At 40.7% G+C, this 24,453-nt stretch overlaps 1 protein-coding gene across 1 annotated transcript in view; it reads left to right on the top strand.

The window, feature by feature from the left end:
• The window catches only part of LOC139266150 (U2 snRNP-associated SURP motif-containing protein-like), a 51,559-nt gene that overhangs the window by 2,338 nt on the left and 24,768 nt on the right, over positions 1–24,453 (top strand). The window contains exons 2-14 of the mRNA XM_070883994.1: positions 4,318–4,405; positions 7,226–7,306; positions 8,188–8,302; positions 9,109–9,233; positions 12,798–12,865; positions 12,994–13,115; positions 13,471–13,550; positions 13,653–13,818; positions 15,447–15,655; positions 18,054–18,097; positions 20,321–20,425; positions 20,519–20,585; positions 22,048–22,217. Coding sequence (XP_070740095.1) covers positions 7,229–7,306; positions 8,188–8,302; positions 9,109–9,233; positions 12,798–12,865; positions 12,994–13,115; positions 13,471–13,550; positions 13,653–13,818; positions 15,447–15,655; positions 18,054–18,097; positions 20,321–20,425; positions 20,519–20,585; positions 22,048–22,217 — 1,349 coding nt within the window. The 5' untranslated portion in view covers positions 4,318–4,405; positions 7,226–7,228. The remainder of the gene's footprint in view (positions 1–4,317; positions 4,406–7,225; positions 7,307–8,187; positions 8,303–9,108; positions 9,234–12,797; positions 12,866–12,993; positions 13,116–13,470; positions 13,551–13,652; positions 13,819–15,446; positions 15,656–18,053; positions 18,098–20,320; positions 20,426–20,518; positions 20,586–22,047; positions 22,218–24,453) is intronic.

The raw sequence follows: 24,453 nt of genomic DNA, 5'->3' as shown, positions 1-24,453 counted from the left end.
CTACCTCCCCCCTCCCCCTCCCTTCCCCCCTCCCCCTCCCTCCCTTCCCCCCTCCCCCTCCCTCCCTTCCCCCTCCCCCTCCCTCCCTTCCCCCTCCCCCTCCCTCCCTTCCCCCTCCCCTCCCTCCCTTCCCCCTCCCCCTCCCTCCCTTCCCCCTCCCCTCCCTCCCTTCCCCTCCCCCTCCCTCCCTTCCCCCCTCCCCCTCCCTCCCTTCCCCCTCCCCCTCCCTCCCTTCCCCCTCCCCCCTCCCTCCCTTCCCCCTCCCCCTCCCTCCCTTCCCCCTCCCCCTCCCTCCCTTCCCCCTCCCCCTCCCTCCCTTCCCCTTCCCCCTCCCCCTCCCTCCCTTCCCCCTCCCCCTCCCTCCCTTCCCCCTCCCCCTCCCTCCCTTCCCCCTCCCCTCTCCCTCCCTTCCCCCTCCCCTCTCCCTCCCTTCCCCTTCCCCTTCCCTCCCTTCCCCTTCCCCCTTCCCCCTCCCTCCCTCCCTCCCCCTTCCCCCTCCCTCCCCCTTCCCCCTCCCTCCCCTTCCCCCTCCCTTTCCCTTCCCCTTCCCTTTCCCCTTCCCCTTCCCCCTAACATTCCAAATAAAAGTTAAAATAACTGACTTACTCTGGAGCATATCTTTGAGGGAAAATGGCATTTTTTAACTTACGCCAGAAAAAAACAACTTACTCCAAAAAAATTGATGCAAGTCATGGCCAAAATTGGGCCCAATGTGTCACCACATTTACACATTTTTCAAATCAGAATAAACTATTGTACACTCGGCATTTTGTTTCCATCTAAAATTAATTTGAACTAATACAAACTACAAACTCATTCTCAAAGATGACAGCCGACTGACGTAAGCTATTAATAGCAGCAAATACTGGGTTGCTGAAATATGTGCATGTTATATACACATTCAGGCTGTTGCATCGGTAACTCCAAATATTATCAGTTAGAAACTAACAATAATAGGACGAAAGTTGCTGAAATATTAATAGCGTGTGAGTGCGCATGCCGTTATTAATGTGCAAATCGGACAGCAGGTTCAAGGGATTGAGAGATGGGGTGAGTCGTGAATTTCCAGAACTTGCTGGTTGGTTTACGCCGCTCCATTTGCTTCGCACAAACTGCACCTCGCCCTTAACCTCCTCGTTATTTTTAAGAACTTGTTGGGTTTGCGCATTAATTGCCCATTAAACTCGTCACAAAGTTAAGTCGAGTAATTAATAGGGCAAGTACCCTTCTAATGGGGTGATAATTGTTAATGATGTCAATCAACCACGCTGGCCCAGGAAATGAACAATTCAAATTGGAGTCTCGTTCCTTCAGGTATTGAATTGTTGGAGATTTTAAAAATATCAAATTTTAAATCTCTCTCTCTTAATCCAATTTTTCTTTTCCTCTTTATTTCTCTTTCTGTACCTGATTAGATATTACATTTACCCACTCTAACTCAGTCTCCATCTCAGTTGTTCCTCTGTTTATTTCTCAATCCTTAAATCTCATTGGTTAAGGAGATGCATTGTTGGTCACTGAGGTCCCAGATGCCCTGTTGCCCCCGCCACACCAATATCGGCTCGCGCTTCCAGCAAGTTAGGGTGCAAAAAGATTTTTGGCTGAAGGGTGCAGAAGAAAGCCTAACTATAATGGTGTGCGCCTTAAGATTCCCAGCCCCAGCAAGTTCCGGCCCAATGAGTTTACCATTGGAAATACATTTTTAGACTGAATTACTACAGTTACTTGCAGTTGATAATGAAGAAGAAAGTCATGGGCTGCAGGAGGATATCAATCTACTGGTCAGGTGGGCAGAGCAGTGACAAATGGAATTTAATTCAGAGAAGTGCACTTTGGGAGGGCTCACAAGGAAAGGGTATACACATTAAGCGGTAGGCCACTTAATAGTGTAGATGAACAAAGGGACCTTGGAGTATTTGTCCACAGATCCCTGAAAGTAGCAGGTCAAGTGGTTAAGGCGGCATACGGAATGCTTGCCTTTATTGGCCAAGGCATAGAATATAAGAGCAAGGGGGTTATGCTTAAATTATGTAATACTTTGGTTAGGCTACAGCTGGAGTACTGCGTGCAGTTCTGGTCGCCGTATTACAGGAAGGCCGTGATTGCACTAGAGAGGGTGCAGAGGAGATTTACTAGGGTTCTGCCATGAATGGAGAATCTTAGTTATGAGGACAGATTGGATAGGCTGGGTTTGTTCTCATTGGAACAGAGGAGGTTGAGAGGAGACCTCACTTAGGTGTACAAAATATTGAGGGGCCTGGACATAGTGGATAGTAAGGGCCTATTTCCATTGATGAAGGGGTCTATTACGAGGGGGCATAATTTTAAGGTAGTTGGTGGCAGGTTTAGAGGGGATTTGAGGGGGGGGGGGGCTTCTTTACGCAGAGGGTTGTGGGGATCTGGAACACTCTGCCTGGAGGAGTGGTGGATGCAGAAATCCTCACCACTTTTAAGAGATGGTTGGATGGGCATTTAAAGTGCAGTAACCTGCAGGGTTATGGACCTAGAGCTGGTAATTGGGATTAGACTGGATGACATTTTGTTGTTCAGCGCAGATATAATGGTAAGTACTGCAGGGAATAGAATACGGCCAGGGTGATCTCTTGGGCTAGTTTCGATCGCCTGGATGGGTCGGAGAGGAATTTTCCCAGATTTTTTTCTCTCTAAATTGGCCTGGGTTTTTATCTGGTTTTTGCCTCTCCCAGGAGATCACATGGCTCCGTTTGGGATGGAGTGTAGAATGCTTCAGTATAAGGGATGTCGCAGTTGTGTGAGGCGGACTGGTTGAGCTGGGTGCTCTTTGCCCTTTCGTCATTGTTCATAGGTTTATATGTAAACTTTAGGGCTGCTGACCAAGGGCCGTGCAGCTCTTTGTCGGCCGGCATGGACACGAAAGGGGTACTGAGGTGAATGATCAGCTATGATCTTATTGAGTGGTGGTGCAGGCTCAAAGGGCCGAATGGCCTACTCCTGCACCTATTTTCTATGTTTCTAAATGGCCTCCTTCTGCGTTGTAAATTTCTATGTTTCTATGTTTTTTCACTGCTGTCCCACTGGAATTCACTTTGGCTGTATCAGTGCTCAGCTGTGTCCTTCCTCAGCGCCATAGGCTGTCGGAGCTAACTGGTTAATAGCCTTATTTTTCCAAATCACACATATTCAGCTAGCCACATCTTCGGAAGGTGGTTAGTCTTACCAGTGTAGACTTGCCTCATTTGCCAGGGATGGAATAGATTGCAGGCTATCGTTACTAGGAATGGGATCCTTTAATCAACACTGAGTACGCAAAATGGGAATGTCTTTGTATGCTCTTCAGAAACATTCCTCACCTTCAAGAGCAAACATTAAAAAAAACACGTTACCTAATTTAACCTTGTCCATTGTATAATATAAAATCTGATTTAACAAAAAGTTCCTTTAGGGTTGTCAGTGTGGAAATTTAGCTTCTTTGCTCAGATGCAGAAGCCCAAAATCATGGTCAGCCATTGATTTTCATGCTGATCATAAATTCACACAGCCTATTGACCATCCTAAAGGTTATAGAATCCTAGAATAATACAGCACAGAAGGAGGCCAATCATGCCTGTTCCAGTTCTCTCAAAGTGCTATGCTTCCTGCTCTTTCCCTGTAGCCTTGCAAATTCTTCCTTTTCAAGTCTATAATCCAATTCTCTTTTAAAAGTTACTACTGAATCTGCTTCCACTACCCTTTCAGGTAATGCATTCCAGATAATACATGTCAAAATATTCTGGACACTAACCAAAATACAAATTATAATTTTAAGATATAAATATACCATGATAGGAAGAAAAGTATAAAAAATTAAGAATTTGAAGACCTGCTTTCAATAGCATCTTGACATTTCAGAAATGTCCCAAAGCACTTCACATGTGATGAAATGCTTTTTGAAGTGCAGTCAATGTTGTGTAGTGAAATGTGGCAAACAATTTATTCACAGAAGGCCCCATAAACAGCAGTGCAATGAATGATGATGAGTTAATCCATTTTTGGTGGTGTTGCTTGAGATAATGTTGGCCAGGAGAATTTCTTGTCCTTCACAAATGTAATGGGATCCTTGATCAAATCCAAACACGTCAGTTTAATTCAGGCAGAGCCTTCATTTAACAACCAAAGACAGCAGCAGCAATGTAGTACCCCCTAGTTCTGCATTGGACCGATTTTACTGCTGATTAAAAAATATATATATACACAATTAATATTACAAAATGTGTATCTTGGTCACAGTGGACAGAGTATTTTTACTGATGGAGTGGATAGGCAAACTAATTTCAGTCCTTTGCTATTGCCATTCGATAGATTGTGTACCTGGATGACCCAAGTGGACCTACCTGATGCGAGGTGTTTGAACCTGAAATCATTGCCTGTCTTTTAGAAAACTGCCACGGTAAGGAGCTCATTGTATTGTGTTGTCCAACAGCAGCATGTAAAGATCCTAAAATGTCATTTTTATTGCCACTTTAAAACCTGTCTTTTGTCAGGTTTTATTTTTATCTTAAAATAGGGAGAAAATCATCGAGGGAAAAGCGGACCCCAAAAGCCCAGGTAAATTCAGGAAAATTGGTAAAGTTTTAAATTTTGAACTTCACTGAAATGGAAGAGAAAAAAAATCAAGAAACTTTTTTTTTTTAAGTTATAGTTACGCTAAACGATAACCCACAATTATTTGTACAGTTCACGGGCACGACTTTTATGGGATTTGTCATCAGACTGTCACTTAATCCTTAGATAGTCTTTCAAGGCACGCCAGGTTAGCTGTGAGGCGCTGGCTATATAGGGCTCTCTTAGCTGGGTCTTTAAGTGCCCCGGCATTGACTATTTTGGCTACAGCCCTCTTCTCAATCTTCATCGCCGCCATGCTCCACCTGACAGTCAACAAGCTCCCCGCTGGAGTGGAACTTAACTACAGAACCAGTGGGAATCTGTTTAACCTATGCTGCCTCCAGGCCAAGTCCAAGATCACCCCAACCTCTGTCGTTGAGCTACAGTACACGGATGACGCCTGCATCTGCGCACATACAGAGACTGAACTCCAGGACATAGTTGACGTTTACTGAGGTGTACGAAAGCATGGGCCTTACGCTAAACATCCGCAAGACAAAGGTCCTCCACCAGCCTGTCCTCGCCCCCCCAGTCATCAAGATCCACGACGCGGCCCTCGACAACGTGGACCATTTCCCATACCTCGGGAGCCTCTTATCAACAAAAGCAGACATTAATGAGGAGATTCAATACTGCCTCCAGTGTGCCAGTGCAGCCTTCGGCCACCTGAGGAAAAGAGTGTTCGAAGACCAGGCCCTCAAATCTACCTCCAAGCTCATGGTCTACAGGGCTGTAGTAATACCCGCCCTCCTGTATGTCTCAGAGGCATGGACGATGTACAGAAGACACCTCAAATATATCACCAACGATGTCTCCGCAAGATCCTGAAAATCCCCTGGGAAGACAGGCGCACCAACATCAGTGTTCTTGTCCAGGCTAACATCCCCAGCATTGAAGCACTGACTACACTCGATCAGCTTCACTGGGCAGGCCATATAGTTTGCGTGCCAGACATGAGACTCCCAAAACAAGTGCTCTATGCGGAGCTCCTTCACGGCAAACAAGCCAAAGGTGGGCAGCGGAAACGTTACAAGGACACCCTCAAAGCCTCCCTGATAAAGTGCAACATCACTACTGACACCTGGGAATCCCCGGCCAAAGACTGCCCAAAGTGGAGAAAGTGCATCCGGGAGGGCGTTGAGCACTTCGAGTCTCAACGCCGAAACGTGAAGAGGTCAAGCGCAGGCAGCGGAAGGAGCGTGCGGCAAACCAGTTCCACCCACCCCTTCCCTCAACGACTGTCTGTCCCACCTGTGACAGAGTCTGTGGCTCTCGTATTGGACTGTTCAGCCACCAAAGAACTCACTTCAGGAATGGAAGCAAGTCTTCCTCGATTCCGAGGGACAGCCTATGATGATGATGATGAGATAGCCTTTATAAAATGAAGACTAGAAGAGCCTGTTTTTTGTTGTCTCCACACACTTGCTTGTTACCATGTTGGTAGAATAATAAAGACTGTTGCTGATTATGTCCAAGGGAACAGTTGCAAATTTTGCGTTTCATAAGCAATGCTTTGGTGTGTGGCCTGAGTTAGCCTTTGATTGATAGTCCTCTGAAGACCGAGATCATCAGTGTAGTGCACTGCTATCATTGTTGCCTACCCAGCCAGGAATGAAAGACTGAAGCTTGCTGCAGTATGTGGGATATTGTCCTCCATCAGGATCTAATGATGATTCAGACCACTGTAGAAAAGATCCAAATTGCATAGCCTTCGTCTCTTCCTGCCACAAATTGGATCCAGAGGTGAACATGCATTGCATAAGTAATATCAGGAGGCATGCTCAACAGACCTGATTTTGGGTAAGAAACACTGAGGATTTTTAAATCAAATTTGGGAGGATTTTTTCTTTTAACCAATTAACCTCCCAGAAAAAGAAATCTGGGGATTTATTGATGGTAATCCACTTTTTAAAATGTTTTTAAAAAACACATACTTAAATAAATAATTTTTAAATCTATTCTTTTGAAACCTTTTCCTTGTAGGTTATCTTGTACAGGCCTCAGTTAATTTCATATCGGTTCTGTTGGGAAATTGTACAGTCATGCCAGGGATCAACCTTGAAGTGTATCCAGTTAAAACGTTTGTGTCAAGGACAAGCGTAAACAGGATGGGGAAAGTAGTAATGATTAGCGTAATATGCTGCTTATGAGTTCTGTGTACCTAGAATCATACAGCACAGAAGGAGGCCATTCAGCCCATCGGGCCTGTGCCATTCACAGAATGAACAATGCACCAACTATCTATCAAAGCCCCAAGCTGAACCTTTCCTTTCATTGCAATAAAATGGCGTAGCACCTAAAAAAAAAACCCTCATTTTTATGAATGAGTAATTTTGTTTCTTAATGGGAATTCTTATTTCCCAATCTTCCAACCTTTTCTCTCCAATTCTCTCCCTGTAAGCTCCATGCCTTATTGAGTCAATAGTGAGGGCAACTGTAATACTTTGGGTAGTGCTATTCTGCATGATTTCTTTAATTGTGACCAAGTGTGACCTCAACAGAAACTGAATTAGAGCACCTGATGATCGACCAAGTTTTGCAATTTGCTGACTTGGAGTTAATCCAAGTGTGAACCAGGTGAAATCATGCTTTCATTTATCTGCAGAAAATGGCGGAAAGCAAACTGAAGAGCTTAGCTTCAAAAAGGACCCTGAGCAAAAAAGGGCAAGAGGAACTAAGAAAGAAGGTTTGTGTTGTTCCCTTTCTCATTTGTTTGTGTTTTGTGGATTATTTCTGTCTGTCTGCTAGGAATTGTGGTGTGGTGAAAAATGAAAATAATGTACTCTGCAATTTACTAGCTATGTGCATGTAGTTTGGATTGATTTTTGGATTAATGTTACAATAACTAACATTAGGAAATGTTTTTGTGATTTGTAGAAAATATTCAGCTTTAATTAGTAGTTTAGGGAAATATGGGGAGATTGATTACATTTAATATTGAGAAACAAAAGATAAGGCATATGAGTTACAATATGATTTGTGTAATTCAATGTAAATCAAAAGGCTGGATTTGATAGTTTTCAAAATATTATTTTGATAATTTGTCAAAATTCCTGTGCTTGATAAAGTTTTATAATGCTATTTTGCACTGTAATTTAGTTTTAAACCTTAGAAGCAATATTTAACATTTTCCTAATGGAAAAAAAATTTGATCAGGTAAAATTTTACAGTGCACATCCTTGTATTTCAAAAAGCAATGGAATAATTTGCTGTCCGAAAACTCAGCAAAAAGAAAAGCTCTTGCTCAAGTGAAGTACTCTGCTGTGGAACAGGTCTAGGTTGTGGCAGCTAAAATTCGGATAAAGAATGGAAATTTGTGGAGTGAGTGGACAAATTGAGTGCCACTGAAATTATTACTTCAACCATATCACTTTATAGAACGATGCAAGGAATGGTATTTATCTCAGCAGTAAGTATCTTTAGTTCCACAAGTTGTTTAGAGCAAGAGTAGGGTAAAGCAGCTTTAATTGAGTGCCAGTTAAAAATCTTTCCCTTAGTGATGTATTTCTTGCATTGTGATGTGAAACTAAATGATAATTGAAAAAATATAAACTACTGTTTTTACAGGAAGAGGAGCTAAAGGCAGCTGAAATCTATGAAGAATTTTTAGCCTCGTTTGACTCGGGCGGTACAGGCAATGTAAAAACTTTTGTAAGAGGTGGCATTGTAAATGCAGCTAAAGGTAATTTTTTAATGTACTTTAAATTGGTTGTGCCAAAATGTAATGAGTGTTTTTTTGTTTAAAAATGGAACTACAAATATGAGTATTTAAATATTATGCATGTCAGAGCCATAGTCAAGACTTGATCCAACAGAGTATGTGTCCTATTTATCGTTGTGCTGTTATTTTTAATACTGAACAATTAGCTTGCCCTGTAATTCTGCGCGATAACTGAGCTCCATCTCTGGTAGCAAGCATATCAACATATGTCAAGAAATGCATACGGATTTGTATGTCTTTTAGTGACTAAAGTAATGTACTTCACCCTTGCTTTTCACAATTTTATTTATATTTATCCCAACGATGCATTTTTGTTTTGTAATTGCCAGGTTTAAAACATTCGCAAGGTCCTTCCTCTGTTATCACAGTAAATAACCATGCGTTTTGAATGCTGAATAAACTTCAGTAATAAATATAAACAACTATAGCTTTCTAGAGATAGATTCATTTCCACCAAAATGAGACCACCTATAAAATTATTAAGTTATGAAAGAGCCTAATGTCCTGTTGGTTGTCTTCTACGAACAGGACTCGCTGCATGCATTTAAGTGTGTATGTTCCGAGCTGGTTTCCCTGATTAGGAAGTCCTGAGAAAGAGTTGGTAAAACTTGTTACTGCCCAGACACAACACTCTAAAGGCACATATCAGAGTCAATGATACCTACAGTATAACTGCAGCATTAGACTTGACAGTCACTTTGGGAGTTTGGATATTTCACTTCTTGTGGTGATTGTGCTTTTTCGGATTCATTTTTTAAAATTTTCAGATGAGCGGGAAAGAGATGAAAGGAAGACTAAACTGTACAAACCTAAAGCTAAGTTTGGTGAAATAAAAACGACACAAAAAGAAGTACCTTCTACGCCAACTGTAACTTCTGAAGTGAAGAAACCTGTACGTATAATAAAAGGGTATATAATAATTTATATTTACCCACTAGAAGTGGGCTGTTGTAATTTATATGATGACGCTTCACAGAAGTGTATTCAGACAAAAATCAACACCGAGCCGAAGCAGGTGATATTCAGAGGAGTGACTAAAAGCTTGGTCAAAGGGGTGGCTTTTAAGGAAGAGTGGGGCAGAGAAGCGTAGGGAGGGAATTCCAGAACTTGGGGACTTGATGGCTAAAGGCATGGCTGCCACTGGTGGGATGAAGGGAGTGGTGGATGCACAATAGGCCAGAGTTGTAGGAACACATAGTTCTTGGAGGATTGTGGGGCCGGGCAAGGTTACAGAGTTGGGGAGGGGTGAGCCCATGAAGGGATTTGAGCATGAGAATTTTAAATTTGAGGCTTTTTGGAGCCAATGTAGGTCAACAATCATAAGGTTGATGGATGAGTGAGACTTGGTGTGTGTTAGGGACAGTAAAGTTTTAAATGAGCGCAAGTTTATGGAAGGTGGGAGGCCGACCAGGAAAGCATTGGAATAGTCAAGTCTAGAGGTAACAAAAGCAGGGATGAATGTTTCAATAAGATCAGCAGCAGCGGAGATGGGCTATGTTACGGAGGTGGAGATCTTTGTGATGCGAGGATATGTTAGAAGCTTAGCACGTGTTCAAAAAGGACAGTTAGGTTTTGAACAGCCTGGTTCAACCTGAGACCGTGGTCGAAGAGGGAGATGGAATCGGTCACAAGGAAACGAGGAGAGGATTGTGATACGGGCCAAAGATGATGGATTCAGTTGTCCCAGTATTTAAATGGAGGAAATAATGGCTTATTCAGGACTGGATTTTGACAAGCAGTGTAAGGGTTGTAGCATCTGAATTTTAAAACTCTTTTGTCCAGCATGGTCCCAGATTCAGTGGCTGATCTGAACTAAGTTAGCTGGGCTGGTAAGGGACAAGAAAATCAATCCCTCTCCTGATGGCTGCTCAGTGATTCCTGCTGTGGATGGTAGATGAGCACAAGATCACCCTTGGCTTTGATGTCTTTACATTTAAATAGTCTGAAGGTCTCATTATCTCCACTCACACGTGAAGATCGGTACTTGACTGAGGTACTGGAGGGCTGTAGAAACCTCCAAGATCATGTCAGTATGAGGCAACTCCTTTACAAGACGAGGACGAAGACTATTGGGAGAGTGAGGGTGGAATGAGGGGCCCATGTTAAATTTTTAGCAACTTTCTAAAGTGATTTGAGAAAGGTGTGACACTAGATTCTGTTTTAAGCCAGGCCAAATTCTTAACTATTTTGTGTATTGGTGCTGCATCTGATTTTCAAAAGGGATATCCCTTCAGTTTATTTTTGCATAATATTGAAGTTCATCAGTGACATCCTGATTGTTTGGATTTCTTTTGAAAGTATTGGAGATCCTCAATCAGTTTGGCTATTTATCTGAAAGCATTTTGAACTTACAGTACTTTGACCATCCTACCCTCATCATACACTTGTTTGCAACTCACCTAATATGAAAAGGAATCACTGCATTCATAGAAACATAGAAAATAGGTGCAGGAGTAGGCCATTCGGCCCTTCGAGCCTGCACCACCATTTAATAAGATCATGGCTGATCATTCACCTCAGCACCCCTTTCCTGCTTTCTCTCCATACCCCTTGATCCCCTTAGCTGTAAGGGCCATATCTAACTCCCTCTTGAATATATGCAATGAACTGGCATCAACAACTCTCTGCGATAGAGAATTCCACAGGTTGACAACTCTCTGAGTGAAGAAGTTTCTCCTCATCTCAGTCCTAAATGGCTTACCCCTTATCCTTAGACTATGTCCCCTGGTTCTGGACTTCCCCAACATCGGGAACATTCTTCCTGCATCTAACCTGTCCAGTCCCGTCAGAATTTTATATGTTCCATGAGATCCCCTCTCACCCTTCTAAACTCCAGTGAATACAGGCCCAGTCGATCTAGTCTCTCCTCCTTTGTCAGTCCTGCCATCCCAGGAATCAGTCTGGTGAACCTTCGCTGCACTCCCTCAATAGCAAGAATGTCCTTCCTCAGATTAGGAGACCAAAACTGAACACAATATTCCAGGTGAGGCCTCACTAAGGCCCTGTACAACTGCAGTAAGACCTCCCTGCTCCTATACTCAAATCTCCTAGCTATGAAGGCCAACATACCATTTGCCTTCTTCACCGCCTGCTGTATCTGCATGCCAACTTTCAATGACTGATGTACCATGACACCGAGGTCTTGTTACACCTGCCCTTTTCCTAATCTGCCATTCATATAATATTCTGCCTTCGTGTTTTTGCCCCCAAAGTGGAAACCTCACATTTATCCACATTATACTGCATCTGCCATGCATTTGCCCACTCACCTAATCTGTCCAAGTCACCCTACAGCCTCTTAGCGTCCTCCTCACAGCTCACACCGCCACCCAGCTTAGTGTCATCTGCAAACTTGGAGATATTACACTCAGTTCCTTCATCTAAATCATTAGTGTATATTATAAATAGCTGGGGTCCCAGCATTGAGCCCTGCGACACCCCACTAGTCACTGCCTGCCATTCTGAAAAGGACCTGTTTATCCCGACTCTCTGCTTCCTGTCTGCCAACCAGTTCTCTATCCATGTCAGTACATTACCCCCAATACCATGTGCTTTAATTTTGCACACCAATCTCTTGTGTGGGACCTTGTCAAAAGCCTTTTGAAAGTCCAAATGCACCACATCCACTGGTTCTCCCTTGTCCACTCTACCAGTTACATCCTCAAAAAATTCTAAAAGATTTGTCAAGCATGATTTCCCTTTCATGAATCCATGCTGACTTGGACCGATCCTGTGCTAGAAATCAATGACTTGTGATCTTTGTTTAAAGTATTTGTAGGTAATGGCTTTCGTTTTGGTATATTTGTCATATTTATCTTCTTCTGAGGTTTTTGAACTCTGATGCTGCCCAGCCAGCATTCTAGACCAAACATTGGATGCCAAACCTGATAGTATTTATGGGTTGATTTGCTGAGAGGCCTATTATTGACGTCACCATAACAGTTTTATGGGAAGCTTGGGAGGTGGAAGGGAGGGTTACTATGAAGGTGGGAAGTTGCATTAAGTTGTAACCATCTCCTGTAAGATGGCAGAAGCATTTCTGCAGTTTGTGCTTTTGTTTAAAACAGAACTAGATGGAGGAATGCTTTTTGTTGAAAGTATTCTCTTTATCAAGAATATCAACCAACCTTTCTGGTTAACTTCTTTCAGGACAGTGAATTACTTAAATAGCGTAGAGAAAACTGCATATTTTTAATCAAGAACCTCAAGTGAGCACCAATGCATAATTATATGGTTGGTTAACTCTAAGGAAACTATACATTTTAAGGATAGAATTAAGGAAATGTGTTGATATTTTTGAAAGTTTGTTTCTAATTTGGAATTCCAGTCAAGTAATGACTTCAAATACTGTTTGACTTCGGACAAGAAGAGCTTTGCAGTGGGGTTTTGAATGTGTCTTAGCATAATTGTTCTGTACAGGATAAGTAACTTTTTTTCTTCCATTCACCTAAAATAGACTTCAAAAAAAGTAAAAGATGAAAAAAAGAAGAGTAATCTGGAAATATTTAAAGAAGAGCTCAAACAGTAAGTGTACTGCGAACTGAATATTTAAATCACAGTTTCGTAAATGAATATAGCAATGGTTTCTTAGAAAAATAGAATTGAGTACTTATGTATTATTTAGGATGGTGTCTTTTTTAACATCCCTGCAGGATTCAGGAAGAGCGTGAAGAGAGACATAAAAATAAAAAAAAGACTAAAGAAGGAAATTTAAGACCAAGTAGATTTGAACCCATGCCTGCCGAATTGGAACAACAGATGAACAGGCGTGTCTGTGAGCATTCATTTCACTATTTTGATTCACAGTAGACTGTTAATAGTACACGTTGAAACATTGCTTTGCAGGCAAAGTGAATTTATTAATCGCTTGCTGTGGTGTACAGATTTGAACTCTTCAAAAATGTTAGCTCCCTTTTACTTTTTTAATTTCTAGTACATGTCCTAAGCGATGTCTAGTTCACATGAAGTGAGGTATACTTGTTAAATTAGGGTGTGAAATATCATAATTTAATGCTAAAATCCCTTAAATTAGAACACCATCTTAAGACTTCAAAGATAATACACTTATTTATGTATTGCAAAAATACAAATTGCTAATATGAAATGTATTATTTTTACATTGTATCTAGTGCTTGATGATACTCCAGGATCATATGATTCAGGGGATCCTCATACTACAAACTTGTATGTCGGAAACATAAACCCGCAGGTATCTTCAAGCTTTCCATATTTTAGCATGCTTGACACTTGGGATTCCATATTTTTTAATGAGACAGTTTTTCGAAAACAGATTTTTCTGTGCTTTTGTTAGATGGATGAAGAGATGCTTTGCAAGGAATTTGGCAAATTTGGCCCTTTGGCAAGCGTAAAAATCATGTGGCCTAGAACAGAGGAAGAGCGAGCTAGACTCCGAAACTGTGGCTTTGTTGCCTTCATGAACAGAAAACATGCAGATAAAGCCCTTAAATCTCTCAATGGTAAGTAAAACAAAGTAGAAGGCGCTTTTATACTTTTAGATTGTGGGATAAAATATTCAGTAGTATTATCTGATATTGGGTGATCTTAGTCATCTCTTGCAAACCTGCCATCAGTTCCAAGGCTGTATCACAACGTGCAGCAGTTGGCAAAGACCCAGTTTCATTTAAACAAAAACATTTCAAGATTTGTTTGTGTAGCCGATATTCATTTAGTTTCAAGCTTTAGAGAATACTTTTGTGAATTTGATAAGGTTACAATAGCTAAATTATGGCCCAGAAATTGCCAGAAAGAAAGACTTGCATTTATATAGCGCCTTTCATGACCATTGTACCTCTCAAAGCGCTTTACAGCCAATTAAGTGCTTTTGGAGCGTAGTCCCTGTTGTAATGTGGGAAACGTGGCAGCTAACTTACGCACAGGAAACTCCCACAAACAGCAATGTGATAATGACCAGTTAATCTATTTTTGTTATGTTGATTGAGGAATGAATAGTGGCCAGGATACCGGGGATAACTCCCCTGTTCTTCTTCAAAATAGTGTCATGGGATCTTTTACGTCCACTTGAGAGAGCAGACAGGGCCTTGGTTTAAAATCTCATCCGAAAGACTGCACCTCTGACAGTGCAGCTCTCCCTCAGCACTGGAGTGTGAGCCTAGATTTATATGCTCGTCCCTGGAGTGGAACTTGAACCCACAACCTTCTGTCTCAGAGGCGAGTGTGCTACCCATTGAGCCATCTTGTGGTGAGCACTGTAAATTGTTTCTTTTGTCTCACCTTTCACGTCGTCTTATTTTTGCAACTGGGAACTGATAATACGGTCAAGGGGCATCTGGGACCTCAAACAACAGGTCCAATGGTCTATCTCCTTGGCCAATTAAATTTTTTGAGAAAGAAACGGAGAACAGCGGAGTGGGAAATAGGGTGAGTTAGAGTCAAATTAGATACAGATAAAGAAATAAAGAGCGGGAAAGAAAGATTGGATTAAGAGAGAGAAAAAAACGAGAGGAAAAGTAGGAGGGGAAAAAAAGCTCTCGGAACAATTTACTGCCTGTTTGAGTGAGATTTCACAGTTTCAATTATTCCCTTTCTGGGCCTCCCAAGATTGAGTTTCATGTCAGGACTATAACTCACATCATTAACAGGGTCCTTACGTCATGAAATACCATGCTGTATTTACAGCACAACTCCAGCAATTTCTTGACATTTATGGGGATGTTGATGTCGAGCTCCTGTTTTTGCGAGGCTAACGGCAAGTCCAGCAATTTGTGGCGATTTGCAACTTATGGCTTATCTCTTTGTTACCATAAATTGCTGGGCTTTTATCATGCTAATAATGGCAGGCACCATGAACTTACCATTATTTTTCAATCAATTTCTGGGCCAATATGTTTTAGTTATCGGTAAAGTTTTTGTTTATTTTTATGATGTCTTTGTTTAAAACTACGAAGTATTAACAAATTGCGGACAACTATTTAGATGTAGCTTTTTCAATGTAACTTAATTTGAAATTGTGTCCTTTTGAGCATTCATGGTTAGTATGTTTTAAATGAACTTGGTTGACTAATATTTAAAAGGGAAACCAAATTATCTGATGTGCTAAAGATCAGGTGTGGTGTCCTGTTTACAGGGAAATTTATAATGGGTTATGAAATGAAGCTGGGTTGGGGGAAGGCAGTGCCCACCCCCCCATACCCTATATACATTCCACCAGCTATGATGGAATTGACACTTCCTCCTCCTCCATCGGGTTTACCTTTTAATGCACAGCCTAGAGCGAGGCTGAGGAACCCCGATATGCCACTGCCACCATCAAAATCCAAGGAGGAATTTGAGAAGGTAAAAAGATGTGAATGATTTCTGTGCATGCTAGAGAATCAAAAATTAAATGTGCTTATAAAATGTGCTGTCGGCCTAGTGTTGTAAGTCTTCATTTGTTTAAATGTTTGAAGGTTGACTTCCATTACTCGTTCTTTAAATTTTGTTTTTTGTAGATATAACTTACAGTAATGCATATATTTTGAGGCTCTTGCAAGTAGCATCTGGTCACTATGTGAGATGTCAAAGTATATAGAAATATATCTGGAGCTCATGTTACTTACTCACGTGTGTTTGGGACCTTGGCATCAACAGTTCAATTCAAACCAAAATTCAAACCTCTAATATGGAATGATGGCCTGGCTAAGAATATAAGTTCTTTTTTTCTGAATAAGCTGGAATGTACAGCACTATCAGTTTGTCTTTGTGGTATTTTGAAGGTAGTGTCATATAGTAGCCAGTTTAAGCAGTGTTGGGAACCTTGGTTATGAACAAAATGATTTGTACTGTCCATTTTGATATGCAAATAGTAGTAATGAACCATTTCAGGCGTGCACTGCATTCTATTGGTTCTTCATAATAACTTTAGTTTCCCAAAATAGGGGATCAGTCAATAATTTGAAATCACAATGACCATAACCTACCTCTAGTGTGTATTTAATATATTATACACATATTAAAAAAATTGTATCTAGTTCACATCTGTCACACCAGCATTGTCTGCTGTACAAAAAATATTTGACTCAAATACCCATGGAGCTAGTCAAACAGCAGCTTTACTTCACTATCTTGGAGCACATCTTAAACATTTTTTTCATGTGCTTTCAGCATGTTCCTGCTGTTTTTATTTATTGCTAGTTGACCTTCACTATTAGCATGTTGCAGGTAACACTCAATCCATATAATTCTGATCAATCCACTATTACATCGAATTTTACAGCACAGTAACAAGTAATTCGGCCCAGTAGGTCTATGCCAGTGTTTATGCTCCACACAAGCCTCCTCCCACCTTATTTCACCTCCCCTTTTCAACATGTCCTTCTATTCCTTTCTCCCTCATGTGTTTATCTAGCTTCCCCTTAAATGCATCTATACTATTTGCCTCAACATCTTCCTTATTGGATTTATTAGTGATTATTTTATATTTATGGCCCCTAGTTTTGGACTGCTCCACAAGTGGAACATCTTCTCTACATCTACCCTATCAAACCCCACATAATGTTAAAGACCTCTATCAGGTTATCTCTGTCTTCTCTTTTCTAAATTAAAGAGTCCTAGACTTTGCTGATAGTTGTACCCTTTTAGTTCTGGTATTATCTTTGTGAATCTTTTTTGCATTTTCTCTAGTGCTTCTATATCCTTTTTGTAATATGGTGACCAGAACTGTGCACAGTACTCTAAATGTGCTGTTTTAATTTTCTCAGCTATTAACTAAATGTCTAAATCACTTTTTTAAAACAAACTCTTTAAATTTTCTTGGTGTCACAATCAAAGTCTGTATTTTAGTGATCAACTTTCACTCTATATGTAGAATTTAAATATATTCTAACAGCTGCTTTATGCAGTGTAAATATGTTTGTTTGTAGTTAGTAAAATAAAGATTCATTCCCATGTTGAAGATGTACAACCGTTTCTCAACTCTAGCCTTTTTGATTGATACAGATTTTGGTTGTCTGTTGCACTATTAATTCAGTTACAGATTCAACCAAATGTATCACATACAGAGCATCCAGAACCGATTTGTTTTCAGCTCATTTTGTCTCAATAATAGGTGGTCATGATCTTGTACTGTTGTTGTACAGTGGACTTCTTTAAAATGTTAGTTTTTTTTTGCTTTATTCTGGAGTGCAGGCATGGTATTACCCACCTCCAAAGTCTTGAGATGTTGTAAAATAACTGGGTAACCTCAGTACTGCAGGATACCGTTAATCATAACCTCTACAATACTGTTGCTTTTATCCAAGTTAAAACCGAACTTGCTTTTAAACTTGGGTCTTTTAAGACTTAGACTTTCTGATTCCCACAACACCAAAATTTGTATTTTGTGATACTCTGCATACAGCCATGTAGTGATATTTTAGAGTGTTTCTGTACTGAGGCCCAGCAACTGATGATTGAACCCTAGAGTAGTGTGTGCTACAGAACAATCAAAGGAGAGCAAGCTTTTATCAAAATCCAGATGTATAGATTTTACATGTTAGGCCAAATACCCTGGTGAGTAAGCTGCTTTGGAGTATTTAGTGCTTTACGTCTGTTTTTGTAATTTTTTTTGTTTTCTGATTAAACGCCAGCTAAACATAGCATTAAAATATCAACTGTTGCTTTTGTTTTGTTCTTGATGCTGTATGTCCTGCAGTGTTTCACCAGCCAATACTCACATTCTTTATATTTTTACTATTTGATGTGACTTCATGTGCAGACTCTGTCCGAAGCCGTAGTCAAAGTGGTTATCCCAACAGAAAGGTACACTTTCAGTTCATTCTTACTACTACTGCTACTACGACTAAGCAACCTATTTGCGACAAGACGTTCAGTAGACAAAAGGATTTTTTTCCACACGTGCTTACGTGCCTTAAAGGATGGGCCCCATTTCTGCGAGCAACCATATAGTTCTAGAAATATTCCGTTAATTCATGATCTGAAAGTGGAGTTATCAATAATTAGCCCTAGGAATGGCTTAAAATAAAGTGATCCATTAACTTGAGTTATCTATTTTATATTGAAATAATGCTTTCATTAATTATAGCTAGAAGTTTGTGGAGGTATTTTTAAACTAATTTTGGCAGAGGTTTTTTTTGCTTTGTTACTAAAATGTTGTTGAAGTGTTGGCTTATACTTTGCTGAGTAACTAACTTGGTTCAACTTGTTCTGTGATGTCTTGCTCAGAGGAATGGGGACTCTTGGTACGTAATAGCTTAAAACAAAACAGAAAAATAGATTCGTGGATAGAGTGTGCCTTAGTCACAGCGCAATGAATGGATCCGAGGAACAGGGGACTGAAGTGGCGGCCTGCTGGTGCCTCAGGACGCTGAACTGAGTGGAGCCTGGTGCTGGTTTTCACTGTTCCGTGCGAATATCCAGGGCTTCGTGGGATAACAAGGATGCGCAACCACGGTTTGAGCCTGTTAGCTCCTCACTCTTTGGTAGTTTTTACTATTAGTAATCAACTCGGCCACATGAATTATGGACACTTGGTACTTTCAGGTAATGCTTACACTGCAAATAGCAACTTCTATACTTATGTGTACCAGCTACAATGGATTTGTGAAACCAACCTATAACATTGATTTGTTATTTTCAGATTTTTTTTTGTAATACAGTCTAAAAATCTTGTGGATATTAGAACATGGTTGTGTTTTAACAATTTTGTTTAAAGCTGCAATATACGTCAGCAAAACACCAAGAACATCTAGTACACTAGTGAAGTATTTTGTCATAACGGCATGTACCAGAATTAAAATGCAATCAAAGTTAGTGCAACCATCCATAGCCTTTATGTTCCTTGAAGCACATCGTGTCTATAATGACTTGTAACTGTTGTAAAACAACTTGGTGGTTATTGAAGTTGGAACATTTAGCAGGGAATATCAGAAAGGATTGACTAAATTGAGGCTTCCAGTGTGCAAATGTATCAAATACTGCATTTCACTTGCAATTGCACCTCAACAGCAAATCAAACTAGCTTAGTGCCAAACAAGGTCCTGTTGTATATTGTGGCTTTAAAATGTTAAATATTAAGCTACAAATGCTAATTTGGTATCAATATTTGTCATTGCTCCTGAATTTTGTACACAATACCATTTCTGAGTTTTTTGATGTAAATAAAGTGGAAGTAAGTACAACTGTAGGAAAATGTACCATCCAAAACCGTGGTAATATATGCATATGATAGAAAAATAATTTGCTTATACTTATGGGGAGGGGGGCTTGGGTGCTGCAGTGGGTTAGACACTAGCCTTTCATTTTAAGAGACCTGGGTTCAAATCTGGCCCAGTCTCTTCTGTCTGCTAGGTGTAAAATAGATACAAGTGAAATACGTTTGGGCATTCTCAATCCATTTCTCAGTGGGTATGGGACAAGAGCAGAAAACTGACAATCTCACTCGAGAGGCCACAGGATGGTTGTTGTGGGAAATGGAAAAATTCAAAAACAAGTGCAATAGCGGGTGCTTTTATGAGGTTGGGGCTGAGGCCCATCGTTGGAGCAGAGTAGAGGGAGCTTTACTCCACATCTAACTTCCCTGTGCCTGACTTGGGTGCCCAGAATGGAAAAGTGTTCCATTCCCAGCACTAACCTCCTTCACACTGATACATACCCCTGTAGTACAAAATTCACACAAAATGTTTTTTTTAAGTTCAAACTTTTAAATGCAATTGCAAGAATATTGCCTGTAGTAGCTGATAGTAGTAAGTAATGCAGTAAAAAAATATAGTTGGTTGTAGTTGTGGAAGTTTTCTGTTGGATTGGAGATCTGCTTTATTTATTTTGAAACACCACCAATTGTTTTAAGATTGTGGATTACACTGAGAAAGGGGACAGCATCAACTTCGAAGCTTGTCTTATTTCTGTTCATTCAAATGCTATAATGGCTTTCACTTTTGAAAGTACTTCTGTCATTTGCTAGTATTTAAGATATGTTCAACTGGGTATTTTTGAACCATTTTTAATTTTCTTTTGTTCTGTTAGGAACCTATTGTGCCTAATTCATCGAATGATCGAATTTGTGGTGCGTGAGGGACCAATTTTTGAAGCTGTAATTATGAATCGAGAAATTAATAATCCCCAGTTTAGGTAAAAATTAATAACCTATTGATGGTTTTAATCATCTTTTCTATTAATGTAGTGGCATGATGTGACTATTTTTCTCATCAACTCCTTTGTCAGATTCCTATTTGAGAACAAGAACCCAGCACACATATACTATAGATGGAAGCTATTTTCTATTCTGCAGGTAAATTACATTTACAAACATTTCAATTTGTTCTTTTTAATAGCGATAGCCTTCCTTCTTTTGATGATGGCTTGCCTGTTTAAAAGTTGGTTAACCTTATTTACTATGTCTTAATTTTCTTCAGCTGAAGATGTTACATTCAGGGAAAATAACAACACACTCCAAATGTTTGACTGCTATATTCGAATATAATATAGTCAAGGGTTGTAGTTAAACTATTTAATTTGCTGTAAAATTTCTATAAGTACTGTTATAGTTCAAAATACCGCTCGAGAGTCAATCATTACGGTTAGTTCAATCCTTTATTACAAGCTAGCAGGGGAGAGATATGGCTGTCTGCCATCACCATCAAAGTACATACAGTTTAGGCATTATATTTATAGGCAGCCCCAGTCCCAAACATGGTCATCTTCTGAGAGGTGCCGTGAGCATAATACTCTGGCGCAAAAACAGAGGGTCCTATCTGCAAAACATTAATTGGTATAGCATACACAATGGGTGTCTTGAGACCAGGGGAGCCCATCGGACCTAGTCACGAATTTAGCAGCTGAGTCAGTTCACACAAGGACAGGTGATTGCTGTCCTTGTTATCTTGAGTTATGTCATCCGCTCTCCTATTCTGTGCTCATTATTTCTTAACTAGGTTGGCCTGAGTCTATAACAAGGAAGCAACCATCCCAAGTGGCCAGACTCCTTATTGTTGAATAAGAACATATGAACATAAGAAATAGGAGCAGGCATAGGCCATACGGTCCCACGAGCCTGCTCCGCCATTTAATAACGATCATGGCTGATCTGATCATGGACTCAGCTCCACTTCCCTGCCCACTCCCCATAGCCCCTTATTCCCTTATCGGTTAAGAAACAAAATCTGTCTTAAATTTATTCAATGACCCAGTTTCCACAGCTCTCTGAGGCAGCGAATTCCACAGATTTATAACCCTCTGAGAGAAGAAATTTCTCCTCATCTCAGTTTTAAATGGGCGGCCCCTTATTCTAAGTTTATGTCCCCTAGTTCTAGTCTCCCCTATCAGTGGAAACACCCTCTCTGCATCCACCTTGTCAAACACCTTCATAATCTTATACGTTTAATAAGATCACCTCTCATTCTTCTGAATTCCAATGAGTAGAGGCCCAGTCTACTCAACCTCATAAGTCAGCCTCCTCATCTCCGGAATCAACCTAGTGAACCTTCTCTGAACTGCCTCCAAAGCAAGTATATCCTTTCTTAAATATGGAAACCAAAACTCTACACAGTATTCAAGTTGTGGCCTTACCAATGCCCTGAATAAAGATCTTTGAAACTAACCAGAATAATACTCATATAAATGGATTAACTCTTTAAACCATGGGTTGCCCCTTAACAAGTACTGCCCAATGACTTTATTGTTTGAGAAATATTGATCTAAACTAAAATACAGTTTTGAAATCCGAGTTGCTTATGCTGTTGCCGTGCACTTAGGGTGATTCTCCTACTAAATGGCGAACCGAGGATTTCCGAATATTTAAATGTGGTTCAATGTGGCATCCTCCACCTATGAATCCCTATTTGCAAGGCATGCCAGAGGACGGAGAAGTGGAAGTGCCTGTTGAACACGAGGAACCAGTCAAGAAGGGGCAACTGAAGGATGAGTGAGTGCTACTGTCTTTATAAGATGATGACTGAATTTCTGATTGCCTGCAGAAATCTGTAAATATCTTTTGTAAGAATCTCTAAATGACTATTATAACTGCCTACATGAATTTCTATATAACTTTATTATATAATTGCCTATAGGAATCCCTATATAACTGTCAGGAATCTCTAAATATATTAATGAAAACAAATGGCACAAAAGGTTGCATATTTTAAACGTAAGTGAGTTGCACCCATAACTACTTTACGCTCAAGTATTCACGATCTTTTTCGCTAGTTCAGCAGTCTTTTTCTTCCTGCCCAGTCCCCGCCTACAATATTGGCCACGCACCCAGGTTGGAATGGCGGATTTCACATGATCGGGGGCTTATCGCATTGCATCCAACTTCACGCGTACATAGACACCCATGATCACATTAATCCAGTATTAGTCAGTTGGAGCTACAGGTCTGCCCTGCTACTGCAGAAATCATTAATTGGTTTAAACAGAGAGAAAAGTGCTAACGTCTTGAGGCCCCACCGAACCGTTTACGTTTGATTACGCTGCTAGATTGTGCTGATTCATGGGAGATTTTATTTTTGGACATATGCTAATGAGCTTGCATGGAAACTGGGTCATAACTTCACGTCGGCAGAACTAGCTCAGTGCTGAGCACATTCTGAGTGCAATTTGCTGATTGCGCCCCTAGCGAACCTCCAGGCCCGTCAGTTTTTGCTGGAGTTCAGCACCATTAGTGTCAGTTGACTGGTAATACTTTGCAAAAGCACTTTTGTTGATGTGTGAACCTCGACGGTTATGTTAGCAGATTGTTTGGCCATGGAGATTATTAGAATTAAGCCAGATCCTGTCCTTGCTCATTTCCCCTTGTGTTTGCTTCTGGCAGGAGTTGCTGGAAAATAATTGGGAGTGGGATTGCCCCTTGATTTTTCTCCTTCCTAACCTTTAAGTGCAGGTAAGGGACAGGATAGTCAGTAAAATGTATACTGTTCTCTGCAGCCGCGACCGGGAGTTCCGAAAATTGTGCTGCCTGCCCGGTGCCAGGTTTAAAGACATCTCCTCGCGGCTGGAGAAGAACTTGGAGTGGGAAGGGGAGGATCCAGTTGTCGTGGTCCATGTAGGAACCAACGACATAGGAATGAGATTCTACTGAGAGAGTTTGAGGAGTTGGGGTCCAAATTAGAAAGCAGAACCTCAAAGGTAATAATCTCTGGACTATTACTTGAGCCATGCGCCGAGGCGTAGGGATAAGCAGATTATAAAGTTAAATGCATGGCTCAAAGAGTGATGTGGGAGGCAGGGGTTTTGCTTTGTGGGGCACTGGCACCAGAACTCTGGAAAGGGGGGAGCTGTTCTGTTGGGACAGGCACCACTTAAACCGAATAACTAGGGCAGTAGACAGGGCTTTAAACTAATGAAGGGGATGGGGGGGTGGGAGGATTCAGGAAAGAGTAAATTTAAAAGCAGCAAGAGAAATATCAAGGCTCTAGAGCAGAGTTTTCGGTAAACATAAGCAGAGTGGGTCAGGAAGGGACAGAGAGTAACAACGGTACTAAGGTGACATCAAGGAAAAATAGAAAAAAGTCAAAGTGGAAGGCATTATATCTGAATGTGCGAAGCATTTGCAACAAAATAGATGAATTAATAGCGCAGATAGAAATTAATAGGTTTGATCTAATAACTATTACGGAGACGTGGTTGCAAAGTGACCAAGGTTGAGAACTAAATATTCCAGGATACTTAACTTTTAGAAGAGATAGGCAAATTGGAAAAGGTGGAGGGGTAGCACTGATAAAGGATGGGATAAAGTCCGGAGAGAGAGAAAGGATCTTGGCTCCGAAAATCAAGAAGTAGAATCAGTTTGGGTGGAGCTAAGAAACAGCAAGGGGCAGAAAACATTGGTGGGAGTTGTTTATAGGCCCCAAACAGTAGTTGTAATGTAGGGCAGAGTATAAATCAGGAAATTAGAGACGCATGTAGGAAGGGTAATACGGGAATCATGTGGGACTTTAATCTACGTATAGACTGGGCAAATCAAATTTGTGATAATAATGTGGAGGACGAATTCATGGAATGTATAAAAGATAGTATTCTAGATCAGTAGGTTGAGGAACCAACCAGGGAGCAGGCTATTTTAGATCTACAACAACAACTTGTATTTATATAGCGCCTTTAACATAGTGAAACGTCCCAAGGCGCTTCACGGGAGTATTATGAGATAGTATTGTGCAACG

Source organism: Pristiophorus japonicus, chromosome 6 (assembly GCF_044704955.1).
Source record: "Pristiophorus japonicus isolate sPriJap1 chromosome 6, sPriJap1.hap1, whole genome shotgun sequence".
Taxonomy (NCBI): Eukaryota; Metazoa; Chordata; class Chondrichthyes; family Pristiophoridae; genus Pristiophorus; species Pristiophorus japonicus.
This window is presented reverse-complemented; position numbering and strand designations above follow the sequence as displayed.